General features: G+C 53.5%; 2 protein-coding genes across 4 annotated transcripts in view; one reads left to right on the top strand and one right to left on the bottom strand.

The window, feature by feature from the left end:
• The window catches only part of ACSF2 (acyl-CoA synthetase family member 2), a 40,870-nt gene that overhangs the window by 3,869 nt on the left and 18,877 nt on the right, over positions 1-18,124 (bottom strand). The window lies entirely within an intron of this gene.
• On the top strand, positions 2,803-16,996 carry CHAD (chondroadherin). Of its 2 annotated transcripts, none has more exons than XM_040530603.1 (4): positions 2,803-9,401; positions 13,385-13,548; positions 13,767-13,912; positions 16,029-16,996. In XM_040530603.1, the coding sequence occupies exons 1-3, from the start codon at positions 8,628-8,630 to the stop codon at positions 13,906-13,908; spliced, it is 1,080 nt and encodes a 359-aa protein (XP_040386537.1). In that variant the 5' UTR covers positions 2,803-8,627; the 3' UTR covers positions 13,909-13,912; positions 16,029-16,996. The 2 variants fall into 2 exon arrangements, with proteins under 2 accessions (XP_040386537.1, XP_040386536.1); XM_040530602.1 differs by having other exon boundaries at positions 2,804-9,401; positions 16,032-16,996.

The following is an 18,124-nucleotide window of genomic DNA, read 5'->3' as shown; positions in this document are numbered from 1 at the left end:
TCTCCCCGAGCCCTGCCCTGTTTACTCCCTGCCAGATACTGAACTTGCCTTTGTGCCCTTGCGGCCATCTGCTGGAGGTGCCGAGTTCACCTTGCATCTTCTACAGCTCGGGGCACCTCGGACATCGCTTCGATAAAAGCCTGGAGCCAGCAGCGGGTTCCTGTGGGAAACCACGTGCCCCACCGCACGGCTGTTTGCTCCAGATCCTTTTGTGCAGACATCAGCTCCTGTAACCCTCCTACAGGCATCACGAGGCTGCACGGCGCTCAGTGCAGCTGCATTTACAGATCGAAAGCCTCACAGCAGGACAAAAGCTTCTCGCTGCTAAACCTCCCTCACCGCTAATCCCAGCGGCAGGCACCGAGTCACCTCGGCTGAAGGTCACTTCTCCTCAGGAGGAAAATTCCAGCTCTTTATGCCCAACTCAGTGGCCCGTCGAGCGCAGCAGCTCGGAGATGGCAGGAGCCAGGAAAGAAGCGCTCTGGGCAGCTCCGAGCTGCGGCCAAGAGCACCACGCTGGAACTGCTGCTTCACCTCCAGCTTCTGGAAGCTGCGTGGCAGCAGTGGGATGTGCCGGAGCACTCTTCTGGTCTCTCCAACTCACTCTGCATTGTGTGTTAGCACCGGTGGCTGCTTTGTTGGGAAAGCATGGCTGGGAAAGGGCTGACGTAGGAGTGTTTGCTCCTTTCTCCTCCGTGTCTTCAGACTGACACACGAGCAGCTCTGATCCACTGAACTGCAGCAGGGCCCTTGCCCTTAGGGCACACGGCCTGGGTCCACCGCTGCTGCAAGGGCACGTGGACACCATCAGGGCTCTGCGTGGTGCTCACCAAACTCCAGGCACCGTGCTCGAACTAACAAGGCACTTCACAAAAGGACTGTGATGGAGCATCCTGAGCAAGCTATGCCTACGTCCTGAATGGGCTCCACATCATGCTGGGGGGAGCACTTGGCTCTTTCTGCTGCTCCAGGCTCACGCTGGGCACAGCCCCCCGTAACGTCTGATGCTCTTGTTTGACTACACCGGGGTCAGCGCAAATCTGAGCTGGAGATCTGTGGGGGCCTCTTCTTAGCCAGGGATCTGGAGGAGATCGTCTCCAGGATGCTGCAGGGACCATCTGGTGCAAACTGCTCTGCTAGGAGCCTGGCAGCCCAGGGGGAGCGACTGTAAATAGGCTTCTACCAGACGTAATGATAGCTTAGCAGGCGGGGAGGAAACCTACAGCGTTTAATGCTCAGAAAGGATTTCGCTTCCACCCACTAATATAAGTCCTGTGGCTGGATCAAATGACTGACGAGACACAAATCCAAGATCTAAAACGCTTATTAAAAATCCCAATGCCTTTGTTTTTCTGTTTTACCCTGCTGGATGTATTGGGATATCAGCCCCAGGATCCTGGCCAAACCCTGACTCAATCCCTTCTGCCTCCCCAGATCGCTCCAGCACTGTAATCGGAGGCAGCAGCAGGCAGATCCCTCGCAGGGCGCTGCTGCGGGTGCCGCGGCCGTTCAGGCTCCGCCAGCTGCCTGGCGGCGTGCCGTGCACCGCGAGCACGGCCACACAGCCGGGCGCTGGGGATCCGTGCCTTGCCCTGCGGCTTGTCCCCATAAACACTCTCGCGCCTTCAAGACTGGAGGTGGCATGGCTGGCGTCGCCAGAAGCCCCGCCGCCGGAGTGACCCCAGGGAAACGGGCGCCTCCTGACCCAGCCCAAGGAGCTGTGCGGGTCTAAAACCTCCCCCTCGAGCCCCCAGCTGGGGCTGCTGCTGCTCCCTGCCTTCCCCGCCAGCAGCCAGCACTGCTCCGCAGCTGGACACCACGATGGTGCTCCTGTACTCCTGCACTTCTCCTCTCTTTTGACAATACTTCTCTCTGGATAGTGCCTTCCTCGTCTGTGTGCCCTGGGTCCAGGCAGAGGCTGAAGCAAGCCCTCCCAGCCGCTCTGCTGTCCTTCCCTCCCCTCATCGGACGCGTGGCGTTTGCTCCAAGGGCTCCTTCCAGCCCAGCCGCAGCTTGTGTCAGCACGAGATGAAACCAGGCTTCCACAAAACCCCACGCACCAATTTAAGCTTGGAGATAGCCACGAAGATTCAGAGTTTTCAAGACCCAAAGGGACACTTAATGCTCATCTAGCCTTGTCGTCCCGTGTAATTCAGTCCAGAAAACCTCACCCAGTAATTTCTGCATCAGATCCATAATTTCCACTGGAGCTATATCTAGTGTCAAAGCAAAGCTTTTAGGTGGCAAAGAGCCCGGCTCGGACTCTTGGCTTTGAGAGGAGCTATGAGAGAACAGAATAGCATTGACTTTAAAGCCTTTTTTTCTTTTCTTTTTTTTTTTTTTTTTTTTTTTTTTACTGTTAGGGCTGCAAGTGACCTCCCAACGCCCAGCGAGCTGATCAATCCTGCCTTCGGCATTGACAAGGACAGCTCCAGAACAAACTGCTGCCTAACTTGTTCCTCCTGACAAGAGATTCATTCTCCGTGAATCCGAAGTCTCTGTCTAAACTGGGAATAAAAAGAACGTCTTAACAGAAGGGCGTTTTTTAAAGCACATTTCAAAAACATTTCCTGCGAGCACTGTTTAAACAGCGGCCACTGTGGAACAGGCAAAACAGCCCGAAGAAGGCAGCGTCTAAAAATTAAAAATAAAAACAATCCGACTCCAGTCTCCTTAGCAAACATGTGGACAGCAGGCTGATCTGGTGGGTAGAGAGGGGACTCTGAAGACCCGGGGTTTTTCCCAGCCGCGCCGCTTATTTATTGCATGACTTGGAACAAGCCTCACCAGCTCCGTGCTCATCAGTTTTCCCAAGCACTCGATGGTAATAAAAACAGCCGCTTCCCCTGCGCTCGACTGCTGCTCCAAGGCTGCAAGAAAAGGGCAGGTTCAGCACTGCATCGCCCCGGGAGGGGTTACGCCGGGTGGAACTGGAGTGGAAGGCCGGCTCTGCAGCAGGACGCGAGGTCCCTGCAGGGGAACCCTCCGGACCCAAGTGGGGCTTCGCGCCCCCCGCCACCACGCTCTGGTTATGCCATCCCGGAGAATGGTTCCGGGACTCGAACCACCACACTGAAAAGCACAGAAACTGAGCTTCGCTGAAGACAATACTGGCCTCAGAAAAGAGAAGCAAATTGACCATGAAATAATAGGGATTTTCAGACTTCAAAGAGGGCGTAACAAACAACGGAAAGCAGCCTGACAACCCGAGAGATGTGCTCCGGGACCTCGGACAAGCTCTTTGAACCCTGCTCAGCGAAACATTTCGGATGGATCTCATTATTCCTAAACCCACGCTGAGTGGTGGAGATATCTGAGACAAAACAAAGTTAACTGCAGCCCTTCCCTCAGCAGCCAGCTCCAAACTGTTCTCAGCCGAGCAGTGATCTTTCCCCATTCACTTGCCCTGAGTTTTGCCATCCCCTGGGGGCGTTTGTCTCATTGCTTTGGAGCTATCCCACCATCCCAAATTGTATTGGAATATTCCTGAACCTTCAGGTCAACTTTGCCACTGCAAAAACAACTTCTGATCATATCCAGCCTGTGTCACATCGAGATTTCATTTCCTGCCACAGCAACAGTACCATCTTTGTGTCAAAGCATCAGGACACAAACAAGCAGGTCTTGTAGGACGAACCAAGGGTGGCCACCCCGCTGGCATTTCTCCCCACACGAAGAGCTGCCAAGCAGTCCCAGTTTGGACGAGGCTTTGAAAGTTCCCAAAAATAGCAGGTGCCCAAAGCGCTGGCTTTGTGTTGATGCACGCAATGGCTTTGCCTCGGGAGGAGACCACTGCAAAAATGGCAACCCAGCTAGCCTGGGCCAGCAGGCTGCCGCTGAAAACCGGCCTCCTGTGATTGTACAGTCACTCCTGCACAAACTGCTCCCTGCGGTCTGCAGTTAAAGCTTCCTCTCTTCTTTCCAGGCTGATCAGAAGTCTCAAGGCTTGCAAGTGTCTCCACAGCCCTGCCAGCGCTGCAGAAACGCTGCCCAGAGGCAACCAGCAAAGGCACGTGCAGGAACTCGGTGTTTTGTCGGCGGCTCGAGGGAAGGTCTCTGCTACGGGATGAACTCCCCCTGGTGCTGGGGTGCCACTGCAGTTAGGAAAGTGGAGTAAAAGGAAAAAGAGAGAGGGAAGATGAAGAAACAATGCCTTGCAAAGGCAGAAAAGCACTGGTTTGGGGGTATTTGAATGCTCAGAGCTGCTGGAGGAGGAAACTGGCCCAAAACCTCGGTGTGGGGGGAACACCCCCGCAGACAGGGAGAGCTCAGCCCCCATCGAAGACACGGCTGGAAGCCCGGTGTCTTGTTTCCATGCCGTGTAAGAGGTTACCATTTTAAATGTTCTCACGGCACGTTCCTACAGCCTGTGCAGCTACCGGAGCCACCGACTTGCCAGCTCCCCCAGCAGCAAGGTGGGGCGGGATGGGACGGCGAGGTCTCGCTTTGGCCAGGGACAAGCAGGGACGCTGCCACCGAGCGGAGCTGAATTTCTGTTCCGGGAACAGCGCGGACTCACAGCTGGGGAGCATTTGGGAAAGTCAGGAGCCTCAGGGGGGCTGATCGGTGGTGGTGTGCTGCTGGAGAGAGCTCCAGTGCTCCTCAGAGCGCGCAGGTGAGCAGAGGAGAGCAGCGCCAGGCAGAGCAGCGCCCACCTGGGGATGGCCGGGGCCCTGCGGGGGCACAAAGCACGGTCGGGGAGGCAGCGAGGGCCGGGAGCTTCCCAGGGGAAGCCCAGGGCATCGTGCAGCGGTTGATCGGATGGCAGATCTCCTCCTGCCAAAAAAGAAAGCCTGGGCCCCAAGGCCAGATACGCTGGTGCCACATCAAGAAGGTGATTGCTACTGATACGCATTGACATGCGCAACTAGATCTGGATCCCCTTAAAAGCTGCAGAATCAGGCTTAAGCAAGCAGTGGAATATTTTAACACGGAGCAGTACATGTGCAGCTGTCTTTACATACCAGAATTGTTAATGCTAACAAAAATAAAGATTAAACATGGAAAAGACCATCTCCAATGTTGTATCAAAACAGCCCTGACCTGCAGCAGCAAAGCAACACCCCAAATCTATATTTATACTGTTTCAAACACTATATTTATTTGCTCAGCCCGCAACGCCTCCAAGAAGGCAAGGAGGGGAGGCCAACGTTTGCAAATGACTAGGCACTGTGAGTGTTTGCAGAACTGTTAATCAATTAAGAAAGAGAGGATCGCGGGATAATCCCGCCTCTTCTGCCATGTCCCAGCAGCACTGGTCCCAGGGGAGCTGCGAGGTACGGGGCTGGCCGGGACCCAGGTCCCTGCGGCATCCTGCCCCTGCAGAGGGAACGCTGACACTGCTGCCATTGTCACCACCAGACTGCAAGCCACCCACGAGACACGAGCGGGGCGCAGGCGAGCTTTTGAGGATCACTGTATGTTTGCTGGCCGGCCTGACTCATCCCCCAGTCAACGGCTACGAAATCCAGCGGGGGAAGGCCAGGCCCCGTCAGCAAGCAGCTCAAAACACAAACAGCTGGGAGCCCAGGGGCCTCTCCCCGCAGCCAGGCGAGGTGCCAGTCGTGGCAGATGCCAACCGGCTCCCGCCACAGGAATGTGCTCACCGAGGCATGGAAATGAAAAACATTAGGGGAAAGAACTTCCTTTTATTCAATATTTGTGCCCGGAGAAACGGAGCCGACAAGCAGACACCTTTCCCCCAGTAGCACTGCCCTGCTGCCACCCCGCAGCAGGACCAAAAATAACACAGCATCCTCCTACCTCTGCTGCGCTGACGGGGCTGGCGGGGAGCTCTCCGGGGCAGGGACGTCTTCCCACCAGCACAGCATCAGGACAACTACCTCACGGCAGCACCACGAGGAAACACAGCGCTTACCTGAGCCCAGAGCCTGACCCCTCCAGCCACAACATGCGTATCCATGCGGGGAGAGAGGCTCCCTGTTCCCCAGAGCCTGCAACCTCAACCCTCAAATAGATAAAGGGTAAAAGAACGGGAAATTTATCCTTGGAGGAAGACAGAATAGGAGGTGGTTTGAGGTCTCTACGGTTTAACCTCTGAAAGGGGTCTATGTTCTAGAAATACACGTGGGTGGAATGCATTTATGGATGGAGTTTGCAAGGACCTCACCAGCTTTTAGCTCCAATCTGACCCAAGCTAGCAGAAATGGTTATCTGTCAGCCAGTAAATCTTTGCAAGGGGATAAGGAAACCAAGGATCAAACATCAGCTGCGCTCAGGGAGGAAGCACAGATCCACTTCCTAGCTTCACTGTCCAACAGAAACAGCCTGAACTTTAAATCTCACCGATCAGTTGCTCTTGCACAGCAGAGCTGGGACACAGCTTTCAGGAATTGTTCAACAAATGGTTTCAGGTCAGACTAAGGGAGTTGAACCTGCTCAGAGAAAAGTCAGTCAGTGGAAAGAGAATGTTTTAGAGAGGTGAATTGTTTTCTTTTCCACTCCCCGTCTGGGCTTTACTAACGGCACACACTGGAGGGGCACTCTCAGTCCTGATCAACCTGGAGCAATGGAGGAAGATATGGAGGGGTCTGTGCACGCCTTCTTTCACTGCCTCAAAGGTCTGAAGACACTCAGAGAGAGATTCCAGTGGTCAAAGCGTGTGCCCAACTCAGTAGCTGCTGAATCAGGCGTAAGCAAAAATACCGATCAGCATTATTCTGCTGAAGAGTTCTGAATTCTGCAGTAACTACAGCAGTCAGTGCTGCAGCAGGTCCCTCCGGCAGGAGCCCGGAGGTCCCACAGTGACAGCACCCCTCGGGGGACGAGGCAGGGAGAATTACTTCACGCTGAAGCGGGCGGTGAGGCCCCCGCTGCTCACCAGCAGGGCGTTGCATGTCAGGACTGAATACTGGAAGGCTGACACGGCCTGGTTTGCACCGAGGTCCCCCGTTACATCATCGTTCAGCCAATCCCATCTGCCCCACAGGCTCGCCAGCACCTACATTCACACCCCAGAAGCCCTCTCTCCCCCCCCAGTTAGTCATGCAGCGAAAACGCCGCTTGAACTGACAGCTGCTGCCGGAGCTGGGGCTGCCAGGCCCTTTGCATAACGCCGTCTGGAGCATGCTCGGTGGCGCTGGCTGATTCCTCGGTGCAACAATGGAAAAACCCAGAAATCTCTGTGAATAAGCCAGTCTGTGTCCTAAGGCAGCCCTTGGATTTCCTCCCTTTCTTGAGACTGTCTCGCCTCTGCAAAAGCTCCACTGGGGCTCCGCAGCCAGGCTGAGCAGCAGCGAGCTCAACAAGCTCGCAGTTATGTGCTCGGCTCCCAGCTGTTTGCTACAGCCAGGAACTGGCTGCAAGTCAGTTCAAAATGTTCCACTTCCAAACCCCACCCCGCGACTCCTGGATCGCTCCCCTCGCACTCACAGGAGCAGGCGCTGGGGCTTTTAACTGCTTTGCTGAACGTCTGTGTCGGGAGAGCGGGGGAGATCCCGTGCATTAGCACACCTCTGCATCACGACGCCTTGCAACGGCTCCTCCAAGACCGGCGCCAACGCGGCCCCAGCCCCTGCTCCCGCTGCAATTCGCTCGCTCTGCAGCTTCTCCATCCCTTTACCCATGCCTGAGTCTTTCCCTGCCCACAGCTTCGTCTTGAGAGCTCTGCCCTGCACCTCACCAGAGTCAGGCCCGCCGTCGGCACCACTGGCCGGCATTTCTTCCTTCAGTGTCACGTCCACCAGCCTGTGCCTCACCGCTTCCCTGCGGGCTCTGCCTCTGCCCCGTCCCTTGTTGGAAGGCAATGGCCACTGCTCCCCGGTTCCGTGTGCTGAGAACCCCGCCTCGTGTCACACCCCGTGGGGAAGACACAGCAGCAAGGAACAATAAATGTGCTCCCTTTCTTGACCAGCTCCTCGGTCAGCCTAGATCTGAAGGTCTTCAACCCAAATTTGCATTGCAAAAGCACCTCCGGTGCTGTTGACCACTGGCATGACACCGTCTCTCTCCCATCTTCTCCAGTCCCTGCTCAAGCAAACTCCTTTGAAATCAGCAGGACAAAATCCTCCAGAACCCCTACTCTGTGATAACAGGAAAAGGTGCTTCTCCCCCCAAAAAGTGCTTCTCCCCTAACTGACCTACGCTACCGCGCAGCCCGGGAGCCTGCTGAAAGCTTCAGCACAAGGACAACCACCTATGGACGACAAGGTGACTGCGAAGAGCAGCCGCGGTCCTCGCTGCGCACCCTCAGGCTGCCATTCAAGCGGAACAGGTTGCTTTTCCCCCGCTGGTAGATCTGGGCCCCACTTGGCTCAGCAGGGATCGGAGAGGTTCCCCACAGAGCAGGTTTGCGTTTGTTCTTCCTGACCATTTGCCTCCCTGTTGCAGAAACTGCCTCTGCACGGTTACTGCCGCAGCGGAGCCCGGCAGCGCCGAGGACATTCCTCCGCCCGGTGCCAAGGGGTTAAGCTCGCAGTAAGTTCCCAAAGCCACTTGCTTCCAACTGGCTGCTGCCTGCGGTTTGTGGGAAGGGATTTTGCTTTTTAATAACATTATAAATAGGGCTGTGTTCAGCATGCTGCAAACCCAGTTACTCTCTCTCTCCCACCCATCTCCCTCCTCCTCCTGCTGCTTCTCTTCCCGCCACACCGATTCCAGATCTGACCATGAATCGGTCGGGCTTCTTCCTCGGTGTCCTCCTGGCGTGTCTCGCCTGCATCGTGCACGCATGTCCCCCGAGCTGCCACTGTCACGGCGGAGACCTGCAGCACGTCATCTGTGACAACGCTGGGTTGAAGAAGATCCCCAAGGTGCCCGAGCAAACGCGGCTGCTCAACCTGCAGAAGAATAATTTCCCCGTTCTGCCAACCAACGGTTTCCGGGACATGAAAAAGCTGGTGTCCCTTCACCTCCAGGGCTCGCGGATCAAGGAGATCTCGACGGGAGCCTTCAGGGGGCTCAAGAGCCTGGTCTACCTCTATCTCACCGACAACCAGATCAGTGTCATAAAGCCAGGAGCCTTTGATGACCTGTCTGAGCTCACCTACCTGTACCTGGACCAGAATAAGATCCCAGACTTATCCAAAGGGCTCCTCTCCCCTCTCGTCAACCTCTTTATCCTGCACCTAGGCAGCAATAAAATCCAGGAGCTGAAACCAGGGGTCTTCAGCGGTGCTAAAGACCTGCGCTGGCTCTTCCTCTCTGACAACTCCCTCACCAGCCTCCTGCCTGCGGCCCTGGAGGACGTGGAAAACCTTGCTGTGCTCCACCTGGACAAGAACCAGCTGAGCAGCTACCCTGTGAACGCCATGAGTAAGCTCCGAGTGCTGGAGGAGCTGAAGCTTTCTCACAACCCCATCGAGGTCATTCCCGACAATGCCTTCCAGTCCTTCGGGCGGTACCTGCAGACTCTCAACCTGGACAACATGAAACTGAAAAAGGTGAGTCCTTTCTCTTTCCCTTTGCTCTGGATGGGAAACACGGGGCTCGATTCTCTTCTCCTTTCCGAAGCTCTCAGTTCGTTGTCCCTCCCCCAGTTTGCAGAGGAGAGGGGGGATCCGGGCCTACAGACAGCGAGGCACAGCTGAAAAAAACCCTTACCCAGCCCAAGCGAGGGATGAGAGATGTACCCCACCCTTTTGGTGGGTTGTTTTATGCAAACCCAAATTATCTGGGGCTGATCAAACTCCTTGGAAAGGCAACGCATTCCCTCCTGAGCTGGAGGTCACACCAGTCACTGGGAAAGTATTCGGGGTGCTCCAGGACAATCAGCAACCTTCCAGCATCCCGGACTGGGGCATGGGATGAGAGCCAAGCATCTGCCTCGCACACGAGGGGCCGAAGGGCACTGCCACCTTGCAGAGCTGAGCTGCCCGGCCTCCTTCGTCCAGCTGGGTGCCCGTTGCTGGCTGCGAGGGGGGATTCCTCAGGAGGGGATACGAGCAGAAGCTTTTTACTCCTGCCTTGCACACAGGTAGACACGTGAACCTTCACCTTCACCTCCCCCCCTGCCTTCCAACCTTACACATTATAAAGAAAGGTTTGTTTATTGATGCTCTCTCAAAAGCAACTCTCGCAGCACCTCACAAAGGGGCCCTGTTCCCACTAGGGAGGAGGAGGGACATTCAGGTATCCCGGCAAAACAACCCCCTTCTTTTTCTGTGAGGAAGCACGATCCATAGTCAGGAGCATCGCACTCAGGGAACTGCTGGCATGGGGACCTCTGAAACGCCAGGCAGCAGTGCAAGAACAGAGAGGAGCACAGTGCAAGAAGAGCAGCACCCTACGGCAGTCTGATAGCCTAGGTGCGCCCTGCGGGGCTGGAAAGGGAGGGTGCTTCTGCGGGCGAAGGAGAGCAGTTCTCCCCGGGATGATGCTTGGCCAAGCAGCCCAAAGACAAAGAGCAGCCAGGTAAGGCAGGATAGCACTTCACAGCACAGCAACACCCGCTGTGCGAAGAAAGATGGGATGAAATAGGGAATTTCTTGGCAATAAAGGGCAGCTCGAAGGGTCTCGGGGGGTGAGGACATCATCTGTAAGTCAAAGAACAAACCCACTGAAAGCTACCACAAACAGAGCATACCAGAGCTTCACAGGGAACACAGAAAACTCAGAAAGTGGAGTTACAGCTTGCCCAGGTGGAAAGTGACACTAGCTAAAACAGGCTGGTGCAGCCCGTCAGTATTTAAGCCCTTGCTCACTCCCAGCACTAACCTCTCCAGGATGGGAGTAACCAACCCCAACATCTAAACCCAACCTGCTGACCTCCCTAGGGGGGGGCATACGTTACACGTGCTGTCACATCACTTTTGTAGACTCAGTTTCCAGGCGGTCTCATCATGCACAAGTCAAAAAGTTACAGCACAGATGTCCCACCAGCTGTACAGGCACCAGGGTCCCGAGTTTTGTATCAAAGAAATCTGACTAACTCACGGTGCTGGGATGCTCCAGAGAATCAAGTGCCCTTGATTCCATCAAAGGAGCATCAGCAAAACCTGAAGTCTGTGAATCTTGTCTTGTGTAGCAATGATGTGGTCAATTAGAAGACCACCTGTAATATTCATATAAGAACGGATCAAGGAACTGCACTGATATCGATCAATCCTTATTCAGTATGCCTTCAAGATTCCTAGCTAGACAAACATGATCTGCTCTTTGATGGTGTCTGCATCTTCTGTCAAGTCAAGGAAAATACTTTTCTTTCTGAATCTTCTAACCCAAAGCACGATCCCAGATCTTAACAGAGCTTGAGGGACTCAAGACACAATTATGCAACAGCCAAAAAAGAGCTGGAAAAGGTTCTGATACCCCAAAGAAATTGCAGAGGTTTGCATAGAAATTTATAAGGACTGGCCAGAAAGCAAGGTTTAACAATTCTAGCTAGCAAGAAAGACTTTCTTTTCAGTGACCACCTGGGGACAGGGCTCTTTTGCAGCCAGGTGCCTCCTTTCCTCCCCAATGGCCTGATAAGACACCAGTTTACTGGATCAACACTTACCAGGGATGGCCTCTGCAGCTTCTGGGCTCGCTTTTTCTTTTTTTTTTTTCCCCTTCAAGAAAACAAAGTCCCCATGCCAGCTCTGAGCTTTGTCTTCAAAACTTCCGCAAACCTCATATCCAAATGGCCCACATGCAAACTTTGTAGACATCTAATAGTAGACATCTAATCACAGGGGCCACATGACCTAGGAAATCACTTTAAGTGCTGCTGACATCTTAACTGCAGCTCTTTCTCCTGAAAGATATCGTCCTTAGCTTTTCCTTGCATGGTTGCAAAGTTTTAGAGCTGATCAAGTGCAAAACTGTTCCATGTGACACTGTCACAGCCTCCATGGCACTTGAGAGAACAAGGATAGCCCCTGGGCTGCTTTGCAGCTCTACAACCACAGAATTCCCTGTCCCCAGTCACCTGGGGGCTGCATCGCGTGGGCCAGGACCCACTGCCTAAATCAACAGGAATCAAGGTCACGCAGATCCTGCGGGCTTTACCTGCACCCTCTCGTCATCGCAAAAGAAATTACAACAGTAACCTTCCATTTAGATAATGGGAAATTCACCAATTTCTCACAAACGCCCGCTCTGGCAGGAAGCACAGGGGCCAGGAGAGGAACGAGCAGCTGAGAGAGCACCCCACCGTCCAACCCAGAACACAGCCGGGGCAGCCAGGCTACCACCCCGCTGTACAGCACGTCAGCATCTCACTATCAGCACCGTAAAGCCCACCACCACCAGCCCAGCTTTGGCCCCCAGAGGCCAGCAGCGCTGACTGCCCAACAGCTACAGCACTTTGGGATTCTCTTAGCTAAGCTCTAAACCTACCCAACGTTGCTTAATTTGGAAGATCGCTGAAGTTCATGGCTTAAAATAGCAATTTCCCTCTGACAAGCTTTTCAGCTTAGAGAGCTTGAACGCACCCTGATGGTCCTGTCTGAAGTGTGACTGAGCGTGTGAGCTAGCCAGGAATGGCAGCACAGGTCCTGGACTCTGAGGGTTTCTGGTAGACCTAGCGAATCTCCCCTCTACGTTTTTGAGAAAGCTTTTCCCTGTTCTGAGAAAGGAGGAGGAATGGTTTGTCGTGGCCAAGGTCGTGTGTCAACAACCCCATCTCTAACTCATCACCTCCAAGAAAGTCTGTGTTGATGGGTTTGCTTTCAAGAAGAAACTTTCCAACCTGAGTAACCATTGGCTGCAAAAACCAAAAACAAAAACAGAAATGAGGCCTGAAGGAAAAGAGAGGAGAGGGCTGCAAAGCTGGGGCCACAGCCACGCAAAGCTTAAGCAGGGGGAGCCCTCCCTTAAAGGCTACCCATTAATCAAGTAAAGACAGGTCTTGCAGCATCCCTTGCAAAAACCTACTAGAAATGAGAAAAAAAAGTGGAGGAGGTTGAGGTGCTGGAAACCTGCCTCCATTTCTGCACTGCTCTGATGCCAAGTGTAACTTTCCACTCGGAGCCCTTGGGCACTGCCAAAGTCTACAGGCCCCTCAGACGCCACAAACACTCCCTCCTTCAGCCGTTCCAGGACAGGGCAGGCACCAGGCACTGGGAGGGTTTCCAGCCTTGGAAAGGAATATACCCAGAAAATACCTTCTTTTAGAATGGAGAAGGGTGACTCAAAAATTAGAGAGGACTGGCAGACTCTGCTTTATTTAGGGGTGTAGCTGCAAAGACAATCCTGCATGGATCTGGGATGTAGCTTTGGGATGTAGTCCTCTTCAGGTAGGAGACTGTCCGGGAACCCCCCAGCATGACACCTCTCCCTTAGGTTTGTAGAGCTTCCAGTGAGCCAGGACTCTCCCTTCACCTCATGTGCACACCCTCTCCACGCTTATGCCACTGAAAACCTTGAATGGAAGCACTCAAGAACCGGGGAAAACATCTCCCCTTCTCTAACTCAGCGCTGCTCAGCGTAAACCTGTGTTTAGTTTGCAGACAACGCGTTTGCTGGTGTGACCGTTCTGAAGACCGCTCACCTCGAGAACAACCGGCTCACCCAGCTGCCCCGCAACTTCCCCTTCGACAAGCTGGAGACCCTGACGCTCTCCAGGAACGCCTGGCACTGCAGCTGCCAGCTGGCACATCTGCGCAAGTACGGCACCACTCGCGTCTTCCCTCCCCTAACTCCTCGGGGTCTGTCTCCGCAGGGTCCCCCAGGCTGTGCCAGGCAGGAGGGGATTGCCGAAGGCTGCTGCCTGCCTGCCCGGCAGCTCTCCCCAGCCTGCCACGTGTGTGCGCGCGGTGCGAGCAGTGTTCTTGGCGTGCCGTGCCTCCTGTAAGCTCCCCGTGTTCTTCCTCCTCGTGTCCCAGGTGGCTGAAGGGCAACCGCACCCGCACGGAGGACACGTGCTCCACGCCCGCGCAGTACCGGGGGCAGTCCATCAGAGACACCCCTGCCCTGCGCGCCTGCAAGCTGCCCACCAAGAGGTCCAGGAAGGGAAGCCGCCATTAAGCACGTAAGAGGGCTCACAGAACCGCTCCCTATCGACGGGGCGTAGTCACGTCTCACACGGGCACACAGCTAACCCCGGGGCCACCAGAGTTACCGGGATTTTTGCCTCAGATGGCAATAACGCTCAGATTTGCCTCAAAACTCACCTGCTGACACTTCACTCAGAGCTGCTCCATCTCCTGGGAGGTGCTGGACTCCACACGCCCTCAGAGCAGAGAATGTGCCTGGAGCAACAGGGAGGGAGTCGAGCCCATAAAGCAAACACCGAGCTAAGGACAGGCCTGGGGCAGCAAGTGAGGGTGAAACACGTAATTAGGTGTCAAATGAAGGGTGGATTTAGCCCACTTCCAACCCTCAGACGGGATATTACACGCTTTACCTTCCTAACTGAGAGGAGATGCTCAGCCTTTTGCCCTAGTGAAGGTCCTCCCAGGTCTGGTTCAAAAGCCAGGGCAAGACAAGGCTGGGAAATCTGGCCCCAGGCTGCCCAGCCCACATCTTCCATATGAACACAAATATCTTCCAGGAGGAGCAGCTCCCAGTCCAGCACCTGCCCTTTAACAACTACCGGGCCGTCCAAGACACTCAGGTATTCATAAACAAAGGCCGGTGCCTTCAAATGAAGGTCCCAGAATAGGGAGGACCGAGACGGTAAATACCCGTTGAATAAGGTGTTCTGGGCCAGAGGGTGATTCAGGAGACAGGGCTGACTTCCCTTCGAGCACTGAGCTGCTGACATCTACCAATCCAAACACAAACTGTGAAAAAGTATCACGCAAACACCTTTAACAACTGGAAACTGCTAAGCATTCAGTTCAGAGCACAGAGCCACAAGAAAGCCACAACTGTCATCACTCCACCCCAAGCATTTTTCTTTTCCCCATCCCAGGACTAGATTTGGAGCTTGGATGGGTTCCAAAGGACTTTGGATGAGCCTGCAAATCTGTAAGCTTTTGGGAAAGGAAGGGACCTTTGCCTATTTGTTAAGTAAAGTACAGTGACCCTGCTCTGCACTGTAGGAACAAGAGCTGTCCCTGTGCCCTCTCATATAGGAAAGGACCAGACAGGAGCCCAAGGCCCAGGTATGGCCGTTTGGTCCCCAGTTCACCAAGGAGGTGCATAACAGAATGGAGCAGGTAAATTTATGACCCAAACGTCAGGGATGGTGCCAGCGGCTCTGAGCCTTCCTGAAGTGATTATTTATCTTGTAGTGCCAGAGGCTTTATGGATTAGACATGGAAATACCAGGCATTCCATATAGGGCGGGTAAAGTTCCGCACTAAAGATGGAAAAACTTCAGTTTCCTAAACCACAATACTTAAATGTGTTTTATTCACAGACCTGGCCCTTCTTAACCTTCTTCTCTCCCTGTCTGAACTCAATTTCAGTTCAATCCTCTATGACAAGAGTAAGAAAACCATAACAATACCTGGCTTTCCTATAGCACCTTTTACCCAACAAGTTCAGGAGTGTTAGTGAAATAAAAACCTATTTATTGCAGTCTTGCAGAAGACAAAGCTCGGTACCCTCAGCTGTGAGTGCCAAAATGCAAGCACACAAACCCAGTTCAGTGCAGTGACACAATTTTCAGGAATACGAAGCAACTCTGACCCCATTGCGCACCTCCTGAGAGCCAGGCAGCTTTCTCAGCTGTCAGCTGTGTTCTACATACACAGGTACGCATTTCAGAGATGAACAGTGACTTGGGTCGCTGCACAGGAACCACGTTTCAGATGAAAGGCTGCTTGGCACTTTCTAAAAACCCTATCTGCTCTGGAGTTTCAGAACTGGGGCACCAAAATAATCCACTACTCTCGAAGTCCCTTATTAATCTTATTTCACTGCTCTCGGGTTTCTTCCTTTACAAAGGAAGTGCTCACTGGCTACGAACACTTTGGGTCAGATACTCAAGAGCCAGATAGCAAGTTGGCAGAAGAGGTTGGAGACAGGACTAACACAGCTCCTCTATTGTGGGAACTTGTTATGGCTTCTTGACTGCTAATTCCTCACTTTCAGTTATGGGCTTCACTCACTCACTGAGCATAAAAACAAACAAAAGCTCTGAGTTTATTTATGTGCTTAGAAATGCCCTTAAACATGTGGACTTCTTCTTCCCCTAGCAGGCCCTGGTATGGCCTGTCCTGGTGACCGGTCACTCCAACCATCAGAAAACTACTGACTTCCGAGTCCTTCCTTAAGCTTCTTCTACCTATCAGGAAACATATCTGATATATCCGAACACCTCCAGCCTCCTCCGAATCCCCGCTTCTCTGCTGATCGCAGGATGGAATCCACCTTCTCAAGCTTTTCCGACATCTATGTATTTTAAAAGAGGCATTTTTAAAACCTAAACTATGCATGAGCATACTAAGACAAGCTAAGCTAGATCCTGCCGGTAAAACACAGTCATCTTTCCCAGAGGCAAGGTAACCACACCCCTGATCAATCCGTTTGTTTTGATTGATCCTACAAGCAAGTAGGAAGGCAGAAGCGTTCTCCCCCAGCTGCTTGATCAGGAAAATTGGTCTCAAGCCATGCAAAAAGACTCCTCTGCCTACCCCCGGAGGGGATCCCTGCAGGCCAGGGCTGAGGATGATAGGTGAAGCGATGCCCACCGCCCGGTGGCTCTAAGACAGAGCTGCCCTTTTGCTACAAAAGGCAGCGGTTTCCCTAAGTCAGCCAGAAATCTCCAGGTGAAGCAGTACTGGGAAAGGCTGAAACTGAAGCAAGCTGAGACTGGATTCCCTCCCACTCTGTGGGGTCTCCCAAGGTACGCGCATGTCCAAGAGGAGAAGGTGTGCACCGTGCTTCAGCACCCCTCCTCCTCTCTCTGCCCGTACTCCAGAGGATCTAGCAGGACACCAGGATGACTGTGGTTTATTGTCGCGGCTATTACAATACCACAGTTGCAACTTAACTGTGTTTTTTAACCCTAAAGAGTTATATAAATATATGTATATTTATTCCTCTGTAACTGAGTGTAAATGACCTTTAAGAGGATGAAATCTCCTCCGTTTCCTACATAGAAATCAAATTGTATATTTTCTTATGTACATCTTCTGTATAAAGCTCTTGCTGCAAAGATGAATTCGACAAGTCTCCCGGTGTCTGTCTGAGGGCTCAGAAGTAACACGAGACTGGCGGTACAAATATAGACTTAATCCTCTTTATCCTATGGGCACAGTGACCGTTTGGGAGAGGAGGGCTTTATTATTTTTCTCTCTACAAAGCAGGAACGTGTGACACCTAGTGAGTCCCGGGCGGTTGTAGTAACGTCTGAAAATATTTTGGGAAGCCAAACTCCAGCCTACTATAAAAATAGGTGGCTGTCATCTGACAGAGTCCAGGGGATGGCACCGGCTGGTGTTTTCAGCTCAGCATTAAGAGCTTCACATCCAGGAAAAAACTCTGGCTGCCTCTGAGACAGCTCCAGGACGGATGCCCTGGCCTCTCCTGCTCCACCCCCAGAGCACACGGTCATGCCTACGAGGCTGCTGGTGCTGGCGAGGGCTGGATTTGCCAACAATAACAGCCTAATCTGACTCCGAGCCCCACGTGTTCGGCCACCACAACAGAATCCTTCCTCAGCGTTTGCAAGTGGTGTGGCACTGAGGCAGAATTTGTTTCCTCTAAAGCAAAACAGAAAAGCCCTTTTTTGGCTCAGCCATTCGCTCCCAGGCTGCAGCACTACTCAGCACCTGAGAAACCTGTCGCCCCGAGTGCCAGGGCCCCCTTGCGGACGGCCTGTCCCCTCCCCATGCAGGACATGCTGGTGCTCGTGTACGGGGCCGAGGGTGCGTGGACGTGCAGTGGCACAGAAGCACGTGCTCCAACACGTGCTGCAGTTCTGGCAGTGCAATGCCTGCTGCCGCGTGCGTGGATTGTTCCATTCCCACGTTCAGCCTCCCAAACGCGTGGCATGCGTGAGCTTTTACAGCCGCATCCAGCCCCAGGTGGGGAAAGGAACCTGACAGCTCTGCAGCAAAACGAACACATGCAGCCACCCCCACCAATACAAACCAGAAACGCCTCTCCCCAAATCATTCATCCTTGCAGCATGTACGAGGAGACACAAGGGTTTATAAACTTTGAAATACACCAGCAGCAGCTCAGCTTACGACGCTAAATGAAGCATCTCTTCTTACAAGGCTTCCTCCCTAGACACCCCAGCAGTTAACAGGCAGAACTCCCCTCCTCCCTTCCAGCCCCTCGACAT

Source organism: Cygnus olor, chromosome 18 (assembly GCF_009769625.2).
Source record: "Cygnus olor isolate bCygOlo1 chromosome 18, bCygOlo1.pri.v2, whole genome shotgun sequence".
Taxonomy (NCBI): Eukaryota; Metazoa; Chordata; class Aves; order Anseriformes; family Anatidae; genus Cygnus; species Cygnus olor.
Note: the sequence above shows the minus strand (reverse complement) of the source record. Positions and strands in the feature narration are given on the sequence as shown.

Bases quoted from the DNA above. Each gene is read 5' to 3' on its own strand.
- CHAD (XM_040530603.1), top strand. From the start codon at position 8,628: ATGAATCGGTCGGGCTTCTTCCTCGGTGTCCTCCTGGCGTGTCTCGCC. The intron at 9,402-13,384 runs GTGAGTCCTTTC...ACCTGTGTTTAG, and splicing joins ACAACATGAAACTGAAAAAG to TTTGCAGACAACGCGTTTGC. The intron at 13,549-13,766 runs GTACGGCACCAC...CTCGTGTCCCAG, and splicing joins CAGCTGGCACATCTGCGCAA to GTGGCTGAAGGGCAACCGCA.